This window comes from Onychostoma macrolepis, chromosome 03 (assembly GCF_012432095.1).
Source record: "Onychostoma macrolepis isolate SWU-2019 chromosome 03, ASM1243209v1, whole genome shotgun sequence".
NCBI classification, from domain to species: domain Eukaryota; kingdom Metazoa; phylum Chordata; class Actinopteri; order Cypriniformes; family Cyprinidae; genus Onychostoma; species Onychostoma macrolepis.
Genome location: NC_081157.1, coordinates 44,424,336 through 44,449,127, shown reverse-complemented (window position 1 = coordinate 44,449,127; position 24,792 = coordinate 44,424,336). Strand labels below are relative to the sequence as shown.

Below are 24,792 nucleotides of genomic sequence, written 5' to 3'. Positions count from 1 at the left end.
ATCAATCTGATTGCATATTATAGGGACGTTGTTTGAAAAATAAAAATAAAAGTAATAATTACACCATGTTTACACAAGAAGAAATACTGTATAATAAAAAATATGCCAGTTTTAGTTCATGTTTGTATAGCTTTAAATTCTCCATATGCTAATGTATTCCTAAAAGTAAACAAAACAAGCTTTTATTCCAACGAGATCTCTCTACAATCAAACTATCCCTTTATACATGCAATCATCTGGAAATATCAAGTGGTAAATCTCTTATCAACTATCAAAAAACACAATCATTCACTATATCCCACCTACTTAACTAGCATTTCATGAGCTCTAAGACTACACATACATCATTTGATACTCTGTAAAAATTATTTTTTTATTTTATTTTATTTTTTTGAAGTTGCAAATAAAACAAAGATTATTAGAATACATTTTACAACAAAACATTATTTTAGTCTTTGAAATGACACGTTTAATTCTATGTTACTTGTTGTTCCTTTATGAATATTTGTGAAATTTACTAGCAATTTCTAAATGATGTAAATCCTTTTTTTTTTTTGCAGTTTAGTAAACAGCCTCTGTATTCAGTGGTATATGAAGACTGCTGCACTCAGGATGACGTTTCTGAATTCTGATGGCATGCATGCATTAGTTTATGCTTCTCCTTTGGCCCATAATGCAACATGCTATCAGAATTCTGACAGCATCAGTGGCCGAGTGTGCGCTGATACACACGCATGCATACAAACACAGTCTGATCAGCGGTCTGATATAACACTGTGCTTTCACTGAGTAAATAGCCTTCTCGCTGCTGAATAATGCATTGAAGAGCAGGATGGGTCCGTCAGACTCCACTAATACAACCACAACTACAGAAATCCACAGTGCAAAGTTTAGATGAATTCGGCTAAAGGAGCTCTAGGTTTGTTCACAGGGATTGCAAGCAGTAATTTAACCAAATAAATTCACAACATTATAGGAATAGTTCACCCAAAAATAAAAATTAGCTCAAAATGTTCTCACCCTCAGGCCATCCATGATGGGAACAGATTTGGAGAAAAGTAGCAATACATCACTTGCTCAGCAATGAATCATCTGCAGTGAATGGGTGCCGTCAGAATGAGAGTCCAAACAGCTGATAAAAACATCACAATAATCCACAAGTAATCCACACCACTCCAGTCCATCAGTTAATGTCATGTGAAGTGAAGTGAAGCTGTGTGTTTGTAAGAAACAAATCCATCATTAAGACGTTTTTAACTTCAAACCATCACGTCAGGCCAAAATATGACTCCATAATCCATAATAACGTTATATTATGGAGAAAGGACTCATATTTTAGCCAAAAGCAACAGTTTGGTAGTTAAAAACATGTTAATGGCGGATTTGTTTCTTACAAACACACAGCTTTTCTCTTCACAAGACATTAACTGTGGATTATTGTGATGTTTTATCAGCTGTTTGGACTCTCATTCTGACGGCACCCATTCACTGCAGAGGATCCATTGGTGAGTAACTGATGTAATTGCTGCATTTCTCCAAATCTGTTCTGATGAAGAAACAAACTCATCTACATCTTGGATGGCCTGAGGGTGAGTCAATTTTCAGCAAATTTTCATTTTTGATTTACTTTAAGAAAAACTAATTCAGACGGTAAGAAATATGACGTCACAAACAACTTTTAAGCTCATAAGGTCACATAAGGCAGTTCTGGTAACATTATTTAATATAATATATGACTTTAGTAAGTATACAGGGAAAGAGAGAGCAATGGTACCGAACATGCTGTTAAAAGTACTTTATACGCCATAGGAACCCCGCTGCATTTCATCTGTGTCCTGCAGGGGGCACGTTATCTGCGTCATGCATGGCTCCCAACGGTCCAGTGAAGTAATGAGGACACAGGGCACAGGAACCTGCTGTCCTTTGGACGTAATTTCACACTGTGCTCCCTCTGCGGTCATTAAACAGGTCATCTTCTATCAGGAGCTTCCTCGAGTGTCCAGAGCACATTTTCCAATATGACCATTTCAATCACGGCCTCCTGACCTGATATTAACAAAGCAAACCCTTCAGACAGTCGACCGAGAAAAACTTTTCGGTATGTGCTAATTATGCCAATTATCAATGTTTTAAAAAGAAATTCTAGATCATTTTAATTTCTAGAGGTTCATCAAACTGTCTTTCTGTGCCACCAAAAAAGAAAAGGATAGTTTTTGTAAGTTTAGATTTGGAACAGCATGAGCGTGAGTAAATGATAACCGAGTGTTCATTACTGGGTGAACTATCCCTTTAAGACCCAGTTTGTCACAGAGTTGAAAAAGGCCATTTTCATTCTGAGACCAAATTTAAACATGCATTCACTGTGAATAACTCTGATGTCTTTTATTCAGCATGTAACCGTTTCACAAATGAGCTGGATATTAGAAATCGCTCTTCCGTGAATGTCAACATAAATCTCACAATTTGTTTTAGTTTTAGCGCAGTCACTTTTCTGGGACAATATTTCTCAAGTATATTTCGTTTCCATCCATATGCAATGTGAAAATACACACTAGCATTCAAAATGTTGGGGTCAGTAGGTTTTTTTTTTTTTTTTTAATTGATTTTATTCAGTGAGGATGCATTACATTGATCAAAAGTGACAGTAAAGACATTTATAATGTTACAAAAGATTTATATTTCAAATAAATGATGTTCTTTTGAAAATTATATTCATCAAACAATCCTGAAAAATAATGGATTTCACAAAAAAATATGAAAGAGCACAACTGTTTTCAACATTGATAATAATCAGAAAAGTTTTTTTGAGCAAATCAGAATATCAGAATGATTTCTGGATCATGTGACACTGAAGACTGGAGTAATGATGCTGAAAATTCAGCTTTGATCACAGCAATAAATTACATTTTAAAATATATATTCACATAGAAAACAGATCTTTTAATATTTCACAATAATACTGTTTTTACTGTGTTTTTTTTTGTTTTGTTTTTTAAATCAAATAAATGCAGCCTTGGTGAGCAAAATAAACTTTTTTCAAAAACATTAAAAATGTATAGAAATCTGTAAAATATAGAAATTAAATAATACTCAAAAAAAAAAAAAAAAAAAAAGAGAATTAATATTTAGCATCATATTCCAGACAGGAATTATCAAAAATATAAAGCAGGGCCGTCCTTTGAACGGTGCAACTGGTGCAGTCACACCGGGCCCCGCGGCAAACGAACATAAATAAATAAATATGATTTTGTCTCATCGTAAATAATTTTATGATTTATGAAAATAGAGATTAAATTATCTCTGTTCCAAAAAGCTAGTAAGCTGCTAATTAATATATTTGTTTATGCAAAAAAAATAAAAAAAATAAAAAAATAAAATATTCATCAAAAATAGACTGCTTTACCCACTTGCATTGTGGGTAGTGCATTGTTAGCTTAGCGAGATAACGTCAAACACTATTGGAAAAAGACATGAGTAGAGTAGAGTAGAATCTAATGACATTTTCATCACGTGCAGATCTGAAGTCTATGCAGAGCGTTTCAAATCAATCACGTATGAGATTCAGGTAAACAGAGCTGATATGTAGTGTTTCTGTGAACTCAAAGAGAGATAGAAGCCTGACTTCATTTTGAGTAGTTTAAAAACATCCAAGCTAATCAATAAACCTAATCAATCGTTCAGACGACTCTGGACGCCGGAGCGCCGTTGGTCCCGGGTGACATACTTCTCGTTAAAACGACTCCAGTGTGGCGTTCGACACCACAGCCGTCAGAAAGGCCACACACAAGCCCTGCGGCCGCAGACGTGATAAACAGACGGAGAGCCCCTTGATCTCTCCACCGTGTCATTTAGACGGATGACTTGGATTGGCCCAGGTCATTACCGCCTGACGTCTCCCCGGCAACACTGTCACATAAATCTCCAGCGGCCCGCCGTCTGCCCCGCCCACACAATAAATCAGCATGACGGTGAGGAGAAACACAGGTGGAGGTGTCTCTGTGGTCAAGCGCGAGTGTTCACCTGGAGTCTCTCAGTCCTACAGCGTCTACTGCTGAACTACTGCTGGTTCAATAGATTACCATTTTGATGAATTGATATCGATTCTTAAATCCCAAGATCTTGTGATCTTTTATGAATGAAATTCAATCAGCGTTTCTGGCGCAGAAAGATGTCAATAAAACGACTTGTAAGCAATGTTACGTAACATTGCATTTACCTCAGGAAAGCCATTCAATGTCCAAACGGAAACTTGCTAAATTATGCACAATATTACATATTTATTATATTTTGCTTAACTTGTTCTTCGATATTTAATATGTGTTTGGATAAAATCTGTCATGAAAATGTTATGACCACCATCGTTTAAATTTATATGTGTGTGTGTGTGTGAGCAAAAGAAACAATACTGAATCTAATTAAATCGCAAGCTTGTGGATCAAATCAAATCAAAATCAAATCAAATCATGAAATTTGTGTAAATGCCCAGCCCTTTATAAATATCAGTTGATTAAAAAAGAAAAGCCTTTTCATGGCCTGACATTATTTTGGGATAAAGGCAAATTTGATTCCTTAAAGAGCTTCAAATATCAAAAAATAAAAATAAAAATGTCCTGCTAAAATGATAAAAACATACAACACAATTAACTAAAACTGAAACTAAAATTTAAAACAGAAAATCTAAAACTAAAGACTAAAGACTAATTAAAATACGAATAAAAAAGACATTTAAAAAACTGATAAAATGACAATAAAAAACTAAATTACTAAAATTTTAAACAAATTCAAAATATTAATAACAAATTTAATTAAAATATGTAAAAATTAAAACTAACTAAAATTAAAATAAAAAACAAAACTATAATTCAAAATATTAATAAAAACAAAACAAATTAAAATTAAAAACTAATAAAAAAACTAAAATGACAAAAACATAGAATTTCTAAAATGTAAAAATGACAAACTTAAAATAAATAAAATAAATAAATATAAAAATAAAAAGGATTTCAAAATATTAATGAAAACTATAGACATACTGTACAGACTGTGGCTGATACATATCCAACTGAAATGCAAGCTTGTAAATCAAAATTCAATCAAATTGAGAAACTAGTGTTAAAACCCAGCCTTAATCAATATCAGTCAATAAAAGTAGCACCAGCTCTCATGTTCTGATATTATTTTGGGATAAATGCAAACTTGACCCCATAAAGCTTCAGCTTGAAAGATCAAAAACACCCTGCTCAGTTCAACAAGAGACTGTACTCAAACTAAACTGCAATCAATCTCTTTCTGATGCTGGAAACCCAACACATTTGCACATGAGTGACCACATCTACACCTCAACAACACCAACTTTAGATTGCTTTTAGGATCCAGAAAGGCTGTTTGTGAAGGATGGAGCTGTTTAAAATTATGCTGGACACAATGGCAAACCATTTCCAATCATCTCAAAGTCAGATGATCATCTGGTGCAGGATCCCTTCACAAGATCCAATCACTGGAGCAGCAAATGTTATGTGACTAATGACTAGAACTGAAGGGAAATTACATCATGTGACACTGAAGACTGGAGTAAAAATTCAGCTTTTATCACAGGAATAAATTACATTTTACAATATATTCACTCAGAAAATAGTTAATAGTTAATAGTTTGCTTTTGATCAAATAAATGGTGAGCCTTGGTGAGCAGATAACATTTAAAAATCTGAATTATTCCAAACTTCTAGCCATGTGAGGTGTTTTGAAACCACTCGTTCTTGTCTCTAAATAATAGAAGACTAACATTAAACTTTATTGTCAAGTGTTTAGATGTGCTAAGTGTTTAAGTGTGTTAATAACACTCAAGATGTCTCAAGTGTTTGGTAACTACTAGTGTGACATTCATCCATAAAAAAAGTAAATCTGGTAATAGACGTGTGTAGGACTTCAGAAGAGTTGAACGTTCAGGTGTGAATTAATTAAAGTGTTCAGGGTTAAGAATTGAGCGCATTAGAAGACTTGTGTTTAGGTTGTTTCATCTAGACAGCAATGAAATGAAAGAGCGCACTGGGAAATGCCTGACGTTGTTTCTAAGTTAAGAGTTTAAGGGCGTTTGAGGAGTTTCACGTTATGTGTTTGATGTGTAAATTGTTACGCCGTTCAAAACATGGAGTGTCGCCTTCACTACAGATGATTGATGTGAGCGGCGTTACGCGTCTAGGCAAGGTTATATGACTCTACACAGAGCCTGTCAGTCAGTCTGCCGCTCCTGGTGACTGACGTCTGAGTAGATCTGACCGCTGCTTGGCACTGATCTCTGAAACGCCACAGTCTCTTTGCACGTCAAAACAGGTGCGAGGCTTCAGCTGCTGATAACATCTGAGCTGATAAAATGACAGAGAGTCAGTTCAATGGCCGTAACGCATCTACCTGAGACGTTAAAATACAACACAACAGCTGTAAAACAGTCTATTAGCTCTGATTGGACCAGTGGGACTCACTCGACCTGCAGCGCATGCATAAATACGAGTATTATCATATTTAACTAAAACTAGAACAATATAATACCTTTCTCACATGAAACTACATTTTGTATAATGCTATAACATTTTTAATTAACAACAACAACAACAACAAAAAAAAACTTTATTTCAGCCAATTGCCAAGGCATCGGTTCTCATTTTCATTTAGTTTAAGTTGGGGTAAAATTAAATAACTAAAACTGAAATAAAAATGAATAAAAACTCTATAGATATAGAAAAAACAACGTAAAATGTATACATAAAAATAAACACAATTATTAATAAAAACTAATGTTAAACAACATTAATAAAATGGCAAACAAAAACAACAAAATTAAAACAACTTTAAAATTAAAAGAAAAGAGAAAATATACAAATACGTGTAAATTAAAATGTCAATACTATCAAATATCAAAACACACAACAAAATAACTAAAACTGAAGTGAAAACAGAGAATAAAAATACTAATTCAAGATATGAATAAAAACTATAAAGATATTAAAAAACTTATAAAACCAAAAACACAACAAAATGACTAAAATGACTAAAATAAAAATGAAAACAGAAAATACACATTCAAAATAGTAATAAAAATGTATACATATTTAAAAATATATAAAATACAACAAAAGTACTAAGAATACATTAAAATAAAAATAGAAAATATGAAACTAATTTAAATATTAATCAAATTATATTACCTTTATAATTTGATTAATTATAGACTCATTAAAAAACTAAGAAAATGACAAAAACAACAAAATTACTAATATATATATAAAAAATATATATTTTTTCTATAACTATATAGACATATATAAATAAAAAATAAAACAAAAAAAATTACTAAAATTACAATGAAAACAGAAGATATTAAAATAAAAATGAATTCTGAATATTACAAAAAACTATATAGACATTTAGAAACATATATATAAAAAAATAAAATGAATTCAAAATATTAATAAAAACTAGTGGTGTTTGCCAGTGCAAAGTCTATTAGGTTGTTCCACACGGTTTACTGTCCATCAGGCAAAAAGTCTGATCACTTAGAAAAGTAGCAGCACAACTTTCCTCAACAACAGTTCGTAGCACAAACGCTAAAAACTTACGGGTTTGTTCCAGTCACTAACTGTAAGTATGAGCGATAGCTTCTGCAAACAGCACTAATAATGTTTGCTGTATAATTAAAGCTCTAATTAGCGCAGGTCAGAGGAATAATCCCAGGGTTTGAACAAAGAGGGATTTCTGCTGGTTCAGAGTCAAACGCTGTTCTTGAATTATATGCTACAGTGCTTAAAAGGATCACCATGGTAACAGCGAGGAGAAACCCGCAACAACAGTCATTAATAACCTAGAGATACTGCACTGGGAAAAACGCAGAGAAATGAACCAACAGCAAACTTACTTCTGCTGCTGCAGGAGGTGAAATGAATCAAAACGTTAATTTATATGAAACACAAGGGAGCACATTAAAGCAGAACCGCTGCTTTCCAAACACGAAAACGCCATTTACCCTGCAAGCACCACGATTATAATCAAACTATAAAACACTGCATATGTCACGTAGTGTATATCTCAAATACACACACAAAAATCATAACCCAAAGATCAATTAGAGCAATTTCAACATATGGCAGAACATCTCAGCATGCCTTCTCGACTGGAAACTGCAAAAATTAACACTTTGAAACAAGCAAAATACTTAAATACAGCAAAAAATGTCCTAAAATCAACCAAATATAAAATAAATTAAACGTAATAAATAAATAAGTAAACACACAAGCAAAAAAGTAATATGGTAAGTAAATAAAACCACAAAAATATGAAAAATAATAGGGTCTAAATACTAGAAAGAAATGCTTATATTGTGCTAAAAATGTAAAACTTTTTTAATGACATTAAATGTAAAGATTTAAATTCAAAGTTTTAATTTTAAAGAGTTAAAGATAAAACTTAAAGAAATTAAATAAATTATAAATAAATAAAGCAACTTTACATTTTATTGACATTATTTATTTTTAATAAATAAATAAATAAATAAATAGTCATTGAAATAAGTTTAATTTCCTTAATATTCAGTGCTTCTTAGTTTGCTTACTGTTGCTTGATTTTAGGACATTTTTGGCCAAGTTTTTCTCTTCTCAAAAGTAGCACTTTTCACACAGTTGTTTCATATGGCTCATGGCTTCCAACAGACTCTAGAACATCTAAACATCAGTTTTGTAGAGTGCAAGGGTCACCTGTGAGCAGGAGGAGCGTGTGTGTGGTGTTGAAGCACGATACATACTGTAAGACAGAGGAACGTCCAGGTCGCCCTGCCAGGACAGCTGCCCGAGATCATCTACAGAGTGCTGCGCTGCAGAAACACAAACACACACAAACGCACACATTAACACAGCTCACGCTAACATATGCACAAACAGCTGACAAGCATGGAGAACTTCACCGTCTGTAAGTATAAAGCCAACATCAAACAGTCCTGAACATTAATATAAACCATTTTAACATGTATTAAGCATCAAAAGTTGTGCTTAAATGTCATTGACCAGAGTTGTTATAACAAAAAAAAAAAAAAAAAGAAGAAAATCACAATTATACTCTTTTTATACTTTTTATACTTTTTTTTTTTTTTTTACTGTATTTTTGATCAAATAAATGCAATCTTGGTGAACAAATAAATAAAAATCTTGCCGACCACATTTTGGACAGTGTATATGAGTTATAAAGAAAATGTAAAACAATTTTTACTTGAAACAAAGTTGAAATAAATAAAATATAAACTTAAATGAAAATTTGAAATGATAAAATTGTTATAAAATTATAAAGGTTTCCTGACGACTAACTGAGATAAGTTTAAGTTGAAGTACTAAAATTACTAAAACTAAAATAAAAATATTAATAATGCTATATATATATATATATATATATATATATAAACTAACATAAGTGACAAAAGCACAAAACAAATTTGTATCAAAATTTTTGAAACTTTATTTTTAATTAAAATTAAAAAATTTAAAATGTCAAAAACATAACAAAATTACTAAAACTTCAACTAAAGTTAAACTGAAACTGGAAAAAATGTCAAATATTCATACAAACTATAATAGTATTTCAATGACACTTAAAAAAAATAAAACAAAAGCACGTATATGTGCCCATTTACTGCTATAATGCAAAAAAACAAACAAAAAAACAACAACGTCTAAATAGATATTTGGCGACTAATTAACATTAATTAAATGATAGCTAGCTCAAACGTGGATTTGTAGTCATATTTTAATAAAGGATTTCAAAGACAAACGTTAAAAATCATTCACAACAAGAGCAAAATGATGCATTAATATAGTAAAGCGGCACGGTTTTTGATTCCACGTCAACTTGAACAGGCTCTCAGCTCAAATCACCGGAGAGTTTGAGGAGCAGATCGAGCGGGCAGCTCCGTGAAGAAATTCAATCAGGTGGAATTAAACAGGGTGAAGATTAAGGCCAATTTGCATGAACCACAGGGCTTCTGAGCCAAGTTGAATAAGCAAAAAATACTTAAGCAACTTATTAAATTCTTTCACCTTGAGGAAGCGTGGTGCGTGGGGGTATTAACTTCATCCTCTTTTATAGTCGCATCCGAATCACGTGCCGCAAATCTGCCAGCAGCATCGTGCAATTAGCTCAATCAATAGATGATTCAACACACTGACATCCTTTATTAGCCGAGGTAACCAAAGTGGTTATTTCACATCAAAACAATGATGTGTGATGTCATCGGCGCCAGTGCTGATGTCACCGATATTCCTCAGCCGGTCATTAATCTAAATGTTATTACTCGTGAATGTGGAAGCGGGTGGATTATGTTGTTGTAGTGTTAACAATCAGCCCATGGCGCACTGATTACGCCGCATTATGTGGGTCGCGCTGATTCACTCAGGAGAGACAATGAGGAGCGGAGACGAGGCCGCAGACGCTTGGCAGCTGCTTTCTTTCCGACAGGCTTCCTCTGTCTGTTAATTAGCTTTAGGAAACGTTATTATTGTGCTGTCAACAGCTCAATCTCCCTCTAGGACACGCGTTCGGCAAATGAAACACGGCTAAAAGACATCCGGGGGCTTTTAATCGTGTACTTCTTTTTGGAGGTGAGATATTGAAAAGGGAAGATCCTTAAAGTGCCCCTATCGTGGATTTTTGAAAATGACCTTTCATGCAGTGTGTAACACAGCTCTAAGTGAATGAAAATATCCTGCAAAGTTTGAAATCTGAAAGTGCACCGTGTGTAAAGTTATTGTCTCTCAAAAGAAAGAGTCGCCTCTGAATCATTGAATGAGTCGTTTTTAAAATGAATCCCAAGCCCACTTGTTGGTCTTTTCATGTTGGTCTGAATGAAAATGCAAATTCATTCTTTGCCACTAGGTGCTGCTTTTGGAGCGGTAAAAATAGTGGTTTCCACGGTAACGCTGTACACAAAGCAGCACTGCGCTCACAAACGCTGCTTTGTCAGGCATTACAGGAGAGATGAAATGAAAATGAGACCAATCGACCAATCGCCGCAGCTTAGTGTCACGCAAAGGAGGGGTTTGGAAAAATGAATCGTTTGCGAGTCGTTGAGCAAGTAAGGTAAAAATAAATGCATATTATAAGACAATGAAAGTGTTTTTTAACCTTGCATGCATGTCAACCTGTTGTTGATTCCCAAAACCAAAATATGAACCTTTCATTACCCACAATAGGTCTTTGAATACTGAGTCCGAAATTTTCGTCCGATATTTTCACGTTAAAAAATAAATACAACCAGGGTGCGAATTACACAGTGACCATCGGGGGGATTAGAGCACTTTTGGGGGGAGGGGTATTTATATGTTTTAAATAGGGCTGTCAAGTGATTATCATTATTTTTTTTAAATCTAATTAATTACATAATGTGGCGATTAATTAATCAAATTAATCTCAACTTAATGAGATTAATTAACACGCACATCATGTGCCAATTAAAGATAAAGTTATTATTAAAGATAATAGTTATCATTGTGATAATTTAGGAAAAATCACTGAACAGACATTACAAAAAAAGTAGCTAAAATATAAGTAGCTTTAGAAAGAAATATTTTAATTCAACATACAAAAATTAGTGCTGGTTTTTGTGTACATAATATGTGTGTGTATTGTGTGTATTTATCATGTATATATGAATACACACCCATGTATGTATATATTTAAGAAAAATGTGTTATGTTTATATATTAAATATATTTATATATCATATAAATTATATTAATAAATATATACATGTAAATACATGTAAATCTTTTCAAAATATATACTGTATGTGTGTGTCTTTATATACACATAATAAATATACACAGTACACACAGATATATTATATAAACAAAAACTTTTATTTTGGATGCGATTAATCGCGATTAATCGTTGCCCAGCACTAACAAAAATACAAATAAATAGTGAAATACAAACTTAGTTTAAAAAGGAAACGATAGTCTAAATATAAAACTAAAAGCACCAGTAGGTGGTGGCAAATAAGGTCTTAATAAGTGAGTCATTCAATCATTCAGTCATTCGATTCGTTCAAATGGCTGATTAATTCAGAAACGAAGCAAGTGACTGCCTTTATGAATGGTTTACTGAATCATTGATTCACTCGATTCATTTAAATGCGTGGATTCATTAATGAAACACCGCTGTGTGTTGATCAAAGACGCACAACAGCTCTCCTAGGGCTTTATTTTTCATTGGTGAAATTACTGACAATGTGTTCCAGAGCAAGAATACCTAAAATGCATGTGTAGATGCTCCGTCCAAGCAATAGATGCGCGCTGTAGCGTATTCTTGAACCGCTCAGGTAATGCCAATATGACCCATTTCAGGGGCTGCCAAAATTATATTTTAAAATCAGTCAGCATTATAGAAATGCATACTGATATTTACAAGGACATCTCCATATTATGCATAGGCTCACCTTCTTTTCTATCTTTCTATAGGTGTTTTGATGCATCTGATTGTGTGCAAGGTTTGGATGACGCATACAAAAAACATATATGAAAATTTCGAACTCAGTGTGCAAGGACCTTTAATAATAATATAACACTTTCAACTGAGCATTGAAAATTGTGCTTAAATATCACCAAACAGTATTGTTTTTGTACAATAAAACTACTAAAACGACATTTTTAAAAAATATTTATATTTTATTTTAGCTTTATTTCAAGTAACCATTTGTAAACTTTTGTTTAAAAAATAAACAAACAAACACTTTATTAAGAATTAAACAAAAATTAGACATGTTCTTTGGAAACTAACTGACAAAAACGAAAAAAAAAAAAAAGTTAAAGCTAAATATAAATACAAAAATAATACAATTATTATAAAAATTAATAAAACCTAAAATAAAGCTAAAAGAAAAAAACTGAAAATATAAAAATAAAAGATAATTAAAAAAAATATATATATAAATAATATTTTAAAATACCCCTGTAATCAACAGGATGTAGTGATAAAGTGGCCCTAAACATATTTGGGCACTTTTGGACATGTAAGTCTCATTTAAATATATCTGAATTTCACAGTACAATACACAATACAAACCAAATGGCATCTAAGCTGAAATGATGTTCAAGCTTTTCTCAGATCCAATTTCACTTTTCAGTGCCACTCTTTAACATATTTTTTGTTACCAAAACGTAGTTCATCACATATAATAAACATGTTTCATAAAGTGTGACAACCAAAAAGCATCCAAACTTTTTGTCTCCATTTTAAACAATAAAAACCATTTTGAAAATGCTTTGAAGCCTATAAAAGCTGAAAGGTGTGTTTGTGTTATATATTATTTTAAAATAAACACCACTTCTTTAGATATCTGACATAAGTATACACTACTAGTCAAAAGTTTAGAACAATTAAGAATTTTTTTTTTCATTTTGAAGTCTCTTCTGCTTACTAAGGCTGCATTTATTTGATCAAAAATATAGTAAAAACTGTAAAATTGTGAAATGTTATTACAATTTAAAGTGTTTTCTATGTGAATTTATGTTAACATGTAATTTATTGCTGTGATCAAAGCTGAATTTTCAGCATCATTACTCCTGTCTTCAGTGTCACATGATCCTTCAGAAATCATTCTTATATGCTGATTTGCTGCTCAAGAAACATTTCTGATAATTATCAGTGTTTTTGCTGTTGTGTGATTACCTTTCAGATGGCCCCTGCCGAGCGTCACAAAGCCAGAGGAGATGAAGTTGTGCATATCTTGACCACTGCGGAAGTTTTCTTTCCCATAATGACCTGCAAAGACAGACACAGCAAGTGTTTTTAATGAAAGCATTCCTTTATCATTTCGCTGGCATATTAGAGTTGACAGTTTGTTCAGGGGCGATTTTGGATCTCTTTTTATCACTCCAGAAATCAGAAAACATCAACTTTTTATCAATAAATCAGAAAAAAATGTTTAGGACTAAAACGCAAAATAAATCAGGCAGATGGTAGAAAGGTTTGAATGTTTTGAACTTGGAGTTTTGTGTATTTCTTTTTCATTTCATTTCCCGTCAGACGCCCTGTTTCATTGTATAACAGTTGCAATATATTTTAACAGTCAGCAAAAAAACTCAACAGAAAGATGTGAAGTATAAACAAATGATATATGAACAAACACCTCTGTAAAAACCCTCAGAATATAGATTGGGGTGCATGTAAGTTCTGCTAAAATTGACATTTTTGACTCGCTGCAGGAGAAAAAAAATCATTTTGAGAAATCATCCTTTATTGCAAATTAAATCAATGAACATAAATATATAAAGCATAATAAAACAAATGCTTGAATATGGTTTTTGGACATTTTCTTTCTACTGGTCTTGAAAAAAAATCAAACCTAAATAGAAATAAAAATCCACAAAATACTATTTTTTTATGTTTTTTTTTAAAAAGTCTCTTCTGCTCACCAAGGCTGCATTTATCTGATCAAAAATACAGTAAAAACAGTAAAATTGGGAAATATTATTGTCATTTGTTTCTATTTGAATATATTTAAAATGTAATTTATTCCTGTGATACAATGCTGAATTTACAGCAGCCGTTTGAATTGAAGTACACATATGCAATACACTTAAATGCGTATTTTGAATGTTTTCTTTCCATTAGCCTACAACAGGTCAAGTTACAGAAGCAACATTTCCAAACTGACCAGCGCTTAACCCTCTGGTATTATTCATTTGGGGGTCACACTTGTGTTGTTCGCGGTCAAAACTGACCAAACACCCGAAATGTAACTTTTTTTTCCCCAGTAAAATCAATGTAATATATTTTTGCTCCATATTATTATTATTATTATTTTTTTTTTGTATTTTGAGAGAATTTCATGGTACTAATTAATATTCATGCAATAATTAAAATCAATATTTTCCCATTGAAAATAATATATATCTGTATATATATATATATATTTTTTTTTTTTCAAAGATTTTGATATTACTTTTTTTAATTATGGAAATATTTCATGTTAAAATAGAGACAATGCCTTTAAAGTCCAATTTTTGAAGTCAGATTAGTGCCATCTGGTCGGAGTGAAAAAAGAAAAATATCTGCAATTCCATGGTTTAGCCACTAGATTCCTATATAGCTCTATATAAAAGGCTTATAAACTCTCTAGTGGTTTTTAGGCATGAAGACTTATTTTTATTAAGCTGTGGATTTGAATATATATTTAGACATTCTCAAAGACAACTTTTTGTAAAGGTATAGATTTTTTGTTTAAAATTTTGGTTTGAAATTTTAGTTTTTGCATTAATTTTACTACAGTCAAACTTGAACACAGAGAAAGGCATTTTGTTACATATAATATCAAAATTCAACAAAAATGTAACACAAATGAACAAGAATGCTTTATCAGAGATTAATCAATCTGATTTCAACCTCTTATTTGAGTCTTCTGGCTCAATTTTGCCATATTGTTACAGCCACACCAGTTCATTTGTGTGTATAATATAGTGTGTTTTGTGTGTGTGTGTGTGTGTGTGTATGTGTGTGTCTGTGAGTGTAAGTGTAAGTGTAAGTGTGTGTGTGTGTCTGTTTTGTACTCTTGATGTTTTAGTGTGTAGGCCGTTTTGTATTTTTGCATATTTCCCATTAATTTCCAATAGCGGTCATTTTTGACCATGAACAACACAAGTGTGACTTTTTTTTTTTTACAGCCATTTACCTTTTTCGAATCAAGTCTTTTTTTTTTTTTTTTTTTTTTGTGGTCACATAGCGACTGCCATAAAAGTCACCAAGTTTCGTACTATTGCCGATGAAGTAGCGATTTTTAAAAATCCGAGGCTTAAATAACCAATGGTTTTGCCTGCAGTGTCTTGCTTTAACTACCCTTTATACCCCACATCCATCAAATCAGGGCCTTGATTTCAGGCGGTTACTGAGAAGTCATCTCAGCCAGCGAGTGATAAAAGGCTCTCGGAGACGGAGGTCAAGACAAGGTGCTGCATTAAGTATTAATGGGGCAGAGGTTCTGCTCATGGACTCGAGAGGTTTTAGAGGTCATTACAACACACTCTCAACACACACACACTCTCATCTCGTATTCGAGCCCTGCTGGGTTTAGAGGACACCGGGAAACTTCCCCGTCTTCCTCTGGCCATCTAATTGGACAGTAATGGCATCCCTGACCAGAGCTGCTGACCTCGAGGTCATGAGACGGGAGGGTTGAGAGGTTTATGTGTGTCACTTTCATCTAGTGTTCATTTTGTCAGCTATTTTTAACTTAAGTCTTAGTCCTGTGTCAAATACACTTTTTTTAGTTTTTTATCATATTTAGTCTAGTTTTAATCAATGAAAACATTTTCCTCATGCTGTATAATGGTTAAACAGATAGAAAATTAATATTTTTCTTAAAATTATAATCACAATGATTGTTGTCATTTAAGAAATGTATTCTTACATTTCATTAGAAGTATTGCACTTTCACCAATAAGCATAAACCAATAGAATGTTGACTCATACACATAGCTCTGATTGGGGGATTTGAACTTACGATATCTGGCAACCGCAAACATGAACACTCGCATAGTAGAGGTGTGTACAGCAGTCTGTAATTTTCTGTGTCATTTTTTGACAATAAATAAATAAATACATTTTTTTTTTTTTTAAATACATCTTAGTCTCATCTTTTATCGTCAATGATATTGCATGTTGATATAGTCACAGTTATCGCTTAATTGTTCTATCATTTTAGTCATGGGAAAAAAAAACTAGAACATTTTTTTTTTGTCATAGATTTTGTTAAAGAAATTAACACTACTAATTTAGATCATTTGTCAGTCTTTCATACAACTGAAGTGAGGTGAACCCTATAAAGCCTGCTGTATCATATTTCTGTCTCTAAATGATACACTGATCAAAACTTTGGTGAAAAACAATCTACTACATGCCTTAATTTGTATATATTCTTAGTAATATTTCAAGATGGACACATAGCATTGGCATAGCACTTAGCAGTTTCTATTTTATATGTCAAGCTTTACAGGGTCAATGTTATGATACTTTGCCATTTTCCAGTTGAAGTGAGTTTGAATAGATGAATAACTGATTCAAATGAACCACTTGAATGAACCAATTCACTAAAATGCATTAGACTTCTCAAAGCTAGTGAAAAGTGCTCGTCATAACTGGAAAGTAACTCTTTGTGTTTTTTTCTCAATTCAAAGAAAAACCTGAAGAGACACGCACACAAAGAGAGATGCACAGACATGTTATTGCTCCATAAATCAATTGCATGCTGTGTAATTGTGTTGAGACATTTCTTGGTGAAGTTTTGAGGTGGAACAGAGATTACGGTCAATACTAACAGCAAACGAGAGAGAGAGAAATATACAGACAGAGAGAGAGATTCAGTCTCAAGAGGTGTCAAAAATGCCCTATTTTCAGGCGGTCTCTCATTTTGAGCCCTATATTCCCATTTTGTGTTATTTTTGTCACACAAAAATATGCAGTGCTTTTTATATGGTAGCCACCATATGCTTCATGAAACATCAGCACCTTTGTTTCAGTATTATAATAAAGCCCATGATTTTATCTCTCAAAAATCCCTAGCGGAGCTAAAAAAAATGGATACAAATACACTGATAGTTGTAAGATCTCGACTGCAGACTTTGGTTCAAGCGTGCTAGATATTTCATTCAGATATAAGGAATCACAGGTCAGTGTGGACAATTAGTTCCCAAGTGTCCCTTTCTGTATGAAATCAAAGACATGGGTGTCAAGATGACCCGGGAACAGTCGAACCAGAGATCAGATTGCATTAGAAAACCCGTAATAAGAATAGCAGATGGGACCGTTTGCCATCTTCATTTCTCTTTCTCTCTCTTTATATTTTCCTCACAATGGCTGATCTGTCCATCAGATCAGATTTTGGTACATTGCTTCATGATGAAAATTAATATTTAATGACTGTCTTTTATTATAAAAAAGACCTCGTTGAACCGTATTGTCTAATCAAACTGAGTAAAACTGAACGGACATGCATGCTAATGTTTAATCTGAGAGATCTTCTTTTTAGCTCCTGATGCTCATCAAATCTTCATGTCCTGGTTTAAAGAGCCTGAAGCAAGGTTAAAGAGGCCACATCCTACAAATTTACCATCTAATTTTCTAATCTGGTTTCCTTTAATAAAGCCAGCACCAAAAGCATCATCATTTAGTATTTCATGACCATTTTCCAATAGACTTTTTTTTTCTTGCTACTGCACCTTTAAAGGAATAGTTCACCCAAAAATGAAAATTTGCTGAATATTACTTCACCATGAGGCAAGATGTAGATGAGTTTGTTTCTTCATTAGAACAGATTTAGAGAAATGTAGCATTACATCACTTGTTCACCAATGAATCATCTGCAGTGAATGGGTGCCGTCAGAATGAGAGTCCAAACAGCTGATAAAAACATCACAATAATCCACAAGTAATACACACCACTACAGTCTATCATTTAATGTCTTGTGAAGAGAAAAATCTGCATGATTGTAAGAAACAAATCCATCAAGACATGTTTTTAGCTTCAATAATTTTAGCTTCCATAATGCATAATAACACTTCCTGCAGTTAAAAAGCCAGTTCTCCTGTTATCTTATCACATCAAAATCTACCCACATAGTTGTTTAGAGCTGTTTTGGACTGTTTTTGCCTGTAAACGGTGCTTGATCTGTGCATATTTCACTCCTGATTCAGGCAAGACAATGTTTTCACCAGAGAAAGCAATATTATGGATTATGGACTCGTATTTCAACTGGAAGCAATGGTTGGAGGACAAAAAATATATATTTTTAGGACTATTCCTTTCAGACTTCTACGCCTGTATGCAAATTACCTCTGATGTGATTGCCTAAACTCTGTATACTGATTTTTCAGTTTTGAGTTCTGAAATCACCAGAACATTGAACTCAGAAAAAGAAACACACTTCCCTTTTTCTTCCCTTGTGAAAAGTGAGAACACAGTGTGACTATAACAATCCCATCAGCTAATTTAACATTTGTAGAGTAACTGCAACCATAAATTAAATTTCATTCAGTGATTCCTGGAATCAAGTCAGTCCCAAAACACTATTTTAAATAAGCGTGTAATGCGCTCACAACAGGAATAATTATACGCTATAAATCAGTGAATACGAGGCCTCAGACCGTATCATGCAACGCTCAGTAGAAAGGAAATCTAATACAGCACGGCTTTCCACCATTAAAAAGCTATTTAAACTCAGCTAGGGGTCAGAAAGGGACTATAAATACAAAAGCCTAATTCAATTTATATACCTTGGCATTAATAATACGGAGTGTCTATTTACACTTAGTGCAATTAGCCCGCCTTGTTGGCAGAGGCTATTTACACTAACTCCGCCCACCAATGTGTGATTGGATAGTCAACATTATAAAAACCGGCAATGCATCATCAGTTCTGGTGGTGCAGATGATAAAGCACATGTCATGGTCTTTTTGATGCGATCGACCCGGGTTCAAATCCGCCTTTTGCCAAACTTTTTTTTCTCCCTTTTCAAATCTCATATCACATCGTAAAGGCATTTATTTTCAATAAAAAATGAAGGAAATAACCAAAAAGTTGAAAATAAAGTATCGGGTAGGTGTAGGGAGGGCTTTATTGTACCAATAAGGTGGCATCCATTTAATAATTTGAATTAAAATTAGAATTTACACTCAATACGTTATTATTGCATACTGTTTTATAATGTAATACAATACTGAAGTGCAGATAATTGCCACTATTTGCAACAAGTAGTATAAATAGCAGAAAATCCTGCTATTTTAACATAGTGTAAATAGAATCTATAGCTATTTGCACTAAGTGTAAATAGTAGGGATGTGCCCAAATCCGAATACGGTATTCAGAAAGGTAATGATGTGTACTACGGCAACTGTAAAGGGAATAAATACGATATACACAATAAAAATATATTTCAGTGCTTTCAGGGAGCCGTTATTACTATGCGGGACATTGAAATCACTTTTGAATGCAGTGTTTGCTTTTTACTTTCACTTTTGAGATTCGCGATCACATGCAGCCTAATCTATTATGGAGCAGCACTACTTACCACACATTTCACAAGATTAGATGTTTGTCAGTGGTGCTCAGGATCTGCAAATCATTCGACATCGTCATCTATCCTTACCTCTCTCTGTTTATGTGGTAAGTGAAATTTAATGTAACAGGCTACTAGTCAAGCTAGCGGCTAACCATGTCCCTTTTGTGGCTCCGAAGAATGCATTATTCGTTTTTCGTGCCTTTCCGAATATGGATTCGCTATTCGGGTACATCCCTAGTAAATAGCATATATTGCTATATGCACTTAGTGTAAATAGCATCTATCGCTAAGAAAATATGCTTTTCACTTAGTGAGTTGAGCCACAAAAACAAATGCAATACAATTGCATAATGGTTTGAAAAAAGATTTTGGTTTGTTTGAAAGTATTTTAATGTGGTTTTAATATTGGAATTAATATCAGTGTAATTCATTCATAAATCAAGTTCTTCTAAAGTGTCTGACTAAAATGAATGCATCAATTATATACATACATTATAACAGCACTAACCCAAACCATAACAGACAGAGGAGAGTGACTGAAGAAGCTGAGGTCACAGAGGTCAACCAGACGGAGAGAAGGACAACCAGAGGAATGAAAGCAAATCTCTGCATGGGGAATCAATCTCCAAAGAGATTGAATTTCTTTTATCCAATTAATCAGATGAACAAACATTCAAATTTCTTTCAGTTTGAAGGCTTTTTATAAACTGTGTGCCCTGTTTAAAGGCATTTAATCAATCAAAACAGACGTTTTATGGATCACAGGAACACTTTGTCACCAGCTCTCAGGAGACGAGAGAAGATCAAACGCAGCAGCATTCCTCTGATGCAATCTCTCTCTCTCTCTCACTCTCACAAACACCCACATATAGAGTAAAGCCCCGTTTACACCAAGAACGATAACTATGAAGAAAACGATAAAGATATAGTTCTAAAAATCGTTCTCAATATTAAAGAATAGTAGAGTTCACACCACAACTATAACGATAAAGGCACAGAGAAGCGATATCGTTGGAATCTCTTTTAGAACGTTTTTTTTTTTTTTTTCAGCTGATGAACGATACAAACATTGACATCCAATCAGAATCCATCCTGCTATTGCGAGCTTGAGAATTTAAAGCGGCAGACGAGCATGCTCTCAGAATAAACAGACAATATCGTTCGCTGGTGTGGACGCTAATATCGTTATCTTTATAGTTATCTTTATACAGGGCTCGACAATAAGGAGTGCCCGATGGCCCGGGGCCAGCATGAAGGATGTTCGGGACAGTAGACGGATTTGTCACTTGCTCGATCGGGCCACTGCAGCGTCGTCACGAAAATGTATCATTTGCATGCATTTTTAAGCCTTGATCATTTAAAAATTCAAGCGATCAATTGGGCGCGAAAGACAACTCCTTTCAGTGCACAGACAGCCGCGAGCCACCTGAACGGGCAAATACATACAAAAGTATGTCAAAATACCCCTCTTGGCAAGTAACTTTAACAATGATTAATCTATTTTGAATTTATACACTGGAGTACAGATGCACTTATCGACCGGACATTTTTTTTTTTATTTTAGAGAATCTTCTGTTCCGTGCTTGCACACAAACTGCACTGCAATAATTTCCCCAAATGCCATTTGTGTGGAAATATGTTGTTATTATAATTAGTCTGTAAACGGCTGTTAACAGAGGACAGAGACGATGAAGACGGACACAAAGAGAAGAAAACACTGTAGCACTAGCAGACAGAACAAGATCTCTGTTCACGATGCGTGAAATATAGGAAGAAAATCCAAATATTGAATTTAATATGAATGTGTTTCTGAGGGGAACTGGCTGTTTTCAGAAATGGCGTTTTCTTTTCATCTTGTCTCCGTATAATGCATATTAAATTGGTGTTAATATGCACAGCGCTGCTCTGTTTACAGTGGTAACCAAGGAAATGCTGTATCACTGTTCCATGAGCGCCGCCTGCTGTCAGAGAGAGGAATGCTGTTTCTGTTTAGTGTCGATGTTTTATGTAACGTTAGCATAATTTCACAAAGCTAAAGTCGGGTCATTCTGTTTTTGCTTCAGATTTAGAAATTATACAGTCTAATATAAATCAAACATTGCACATGTTTTATTTATTTTATTTTATTTTTTATATAACATCTTACAACTACACTTTATTATTATTATTTTAAACAATATTCCCAAAGAAACATGCTTTCTTTGCAAATTTCTAATTGAAAAAGAAATATAAATTGATATTGTTTGTTTATCAGTCATTCATTGCTGCCTTTTTCCTGTTATTTTAATTAAATTCAGCGCGAATCCCAACAGCTGACCTCATTCAAATACAGCTGTGCTTAGTTTATTCACAAGCGTTTTGAATATTGATGTACAACAAGCCAAAGCACTGATTAGCTCAAACACAAACGAGACAGTACATCTGCATTAATGCTAACACTGAACTGGAGTCAGTGAAAGTGTGTTGACGGAGCAACAGAGGAGCGTATTTTGATGGCTGTTTGACTGTGGCGCTCTGTGTGAATGGGGAATTCATTCACATTTGAGTTCTGATATTAGCTTGTATGGTGAACAGCGTGATGCTGAGCTTTTAAATATGAAACAACACGCTCAAGAAGTGCTGTGGGAGAGAGTTGGAGGGAGAAGTTTGGGTCACAGCAGATGTTTCCTAAAACATACCAATGCAAATGAACTTCTGAGCATATGTGCACACCCACACACATATGCATATACAACTTTACATTTGCATTTATGCATTTGGCAGATGCTTTTATTCAAACGACTTATACTGCATTGAAGCAGGGCCGGATTATCCATAGACGGGATTGGGCGAGTGCCCTGGGGCACCAGCCAATAGGGGGGCACCAAGTGATTACGATAATGACAAGACCTTTAAAATATTTTTTCATGTTTTGTATATATTATTTTGCTGGAAGAGATACAGATGCATAGAAAATGAACAGTTAATGATACAATATACAGAGAGAATATCAAATATATGCACGCATATAAAGAATTGCGATTGGGTCAGGTCCCAGTGTATTTGCCCCTCCCCAGTCAGAGTCGAGCATATTTATTCACAAATGGATAGGCAGCATCGACTTGGCGGTTGTGCGAAACGTAAATTTTTAAAAAGAAGAGAAAATATCATGACACATTGCCAGGGCTATACAGGGCGACTGAAAAGTAGCTACTGTGTGCGACTATCAAAACATATTTAGGAGCACCTGTGCGACTAACCCGATCAGCCAACCCATTCTCACTCCCAAGGCGTCAAAAACTGAAGCATGGTCAAACGCCTTTCGCGTCACTATGAAGACGCCAAAAGTGCGCCTAGGCGTCATTATATGACAAAATAGGAACTCCATTGCTTTCAATTGCTTGCTTTATGCGTCAGGTCAAGACGCTTATGGAAAATGACAATACGTTCTCCGCCGTTGTTTTCAGTTGTTTGTCTTAGTTTAATGGTTTGCATGCATTTGTAAAAAATATAAATAATTTTATATACATTTATACTTTTATTGGAGCACCTTACCCACCCCTACCCTAAACCTACCCACTTCTGAACAACATAAAACACGTAACAGTTAACAGGCAAATGTAAGTTAAGTCACCGGTGTTTATTGCAAAAACTGCCCATAAACAAGCAGTATAAAAGCATTACAAACAAGTCGTGCTGCATTCCAGGTCTTCTGAAGCCATACGAAGTCTTTATGAGAAGAAGAGAGCAAAACATAAGGTTTTAATCGCTGAAAATGATCCCGCTCCGTTAACGCGCTCACATCTCATTCAAAAAGATACTCAAGTCGCAATTGGTCACGAGACACAGAAGAGCCAATAGCCTGTCAGAACAGCAAAACGCAATCGGTCACGAGACACACAAGAGCCAATAGCATTTCACAACCAAGGCTTCTTCTGGCGGCATTTTTTGAATTCGCGCACAGACTGCATACGGGATGAGCTTAACGCGTCTACTCCTCTCACAAATCAAATGTTTTGCCTCGGAAGACTTGGAATATTCATATTTTTTGAATAAATTATGACAGTAGTTGTATCTGCCTGTTATATCTTGTGTTTTATTGACAAATTTAGGGGCAGGGGTTGGGTTATGTGCTCATAATGTGTAAATAATGTAATATAAATAAAACTGTTGTGGCTGTTTACATTGAAAAATCACACCCCAACATATATGCAATAATGGCAATGTTATTACACAATATATAATTTAATTATGACGATAAAATTCCCAGTATGGCGTCGGCATATTGACGCTAAGGGTTTCCTATTTAAAGCAACGGAGGACCCTGCAAGTCGAAAAATGACGCTAAGGGGTACCTTGAGCGTCAAAAGCGGCCAAGTGGTCCTGACCAAGCTTCAATATGTGACGAGTTGGGTGTGAGAATGGGTTGGATCAGCATAGGCTATTTGTGTTTGCGCTGAGAGGAGCTTCAAAGATTTCTACTTGCGTGTTTGTGCAGCGTTGAGTAATGTATCGCAGACATATGTTGATTCCTTGAATGCAATGTTAATCAGAATCCACTCACTGCTCAAAATACTTTTGTTCATTGCTGAGTTATGCACGCTCACAAATGCTCTCGTTATAACAAACAAAGTGTAGATGGTGTAAATAAGAGATTCGTTGTGCAGTGTAGAGAGCTTCATTGATTATAATGGAGTTTTGTGAGATTGCTGAAGTGAGTAACAGCTTT

At 34.1% G+C, this 24,792-nt stretch overlaps 1 protein-coding gene across 2 annotated transcripts in view; it reads right to left on the bottom strand.

Annotated features, from left to right (window-relative positions):
* Positions 1–24,792, bottom strand: part of LOC131538165 (protein shisa-6) — a 112,407-nt gene that overhangs the window by 69,951 nt on the left and 17,664 nt on the right. For both annotated transcript variants that reach the window (XM_058772042.1, XM_058772043.1), the window contains 2 exons: positions 13,702–13,794; positions 8,792–8,860 (listed from right to left, as the gene is read on the bottom strand). In XM_058772042.1, coding sequence (XP_058628025.1) covers positions 8,792–8,860; positions 13,702–13,794 — 162 coding nt within the window. The remainder of the gene's footprint in view (positions 1–8,791; positions 8,861–13,701; positions 13,795–24,792) is intronic.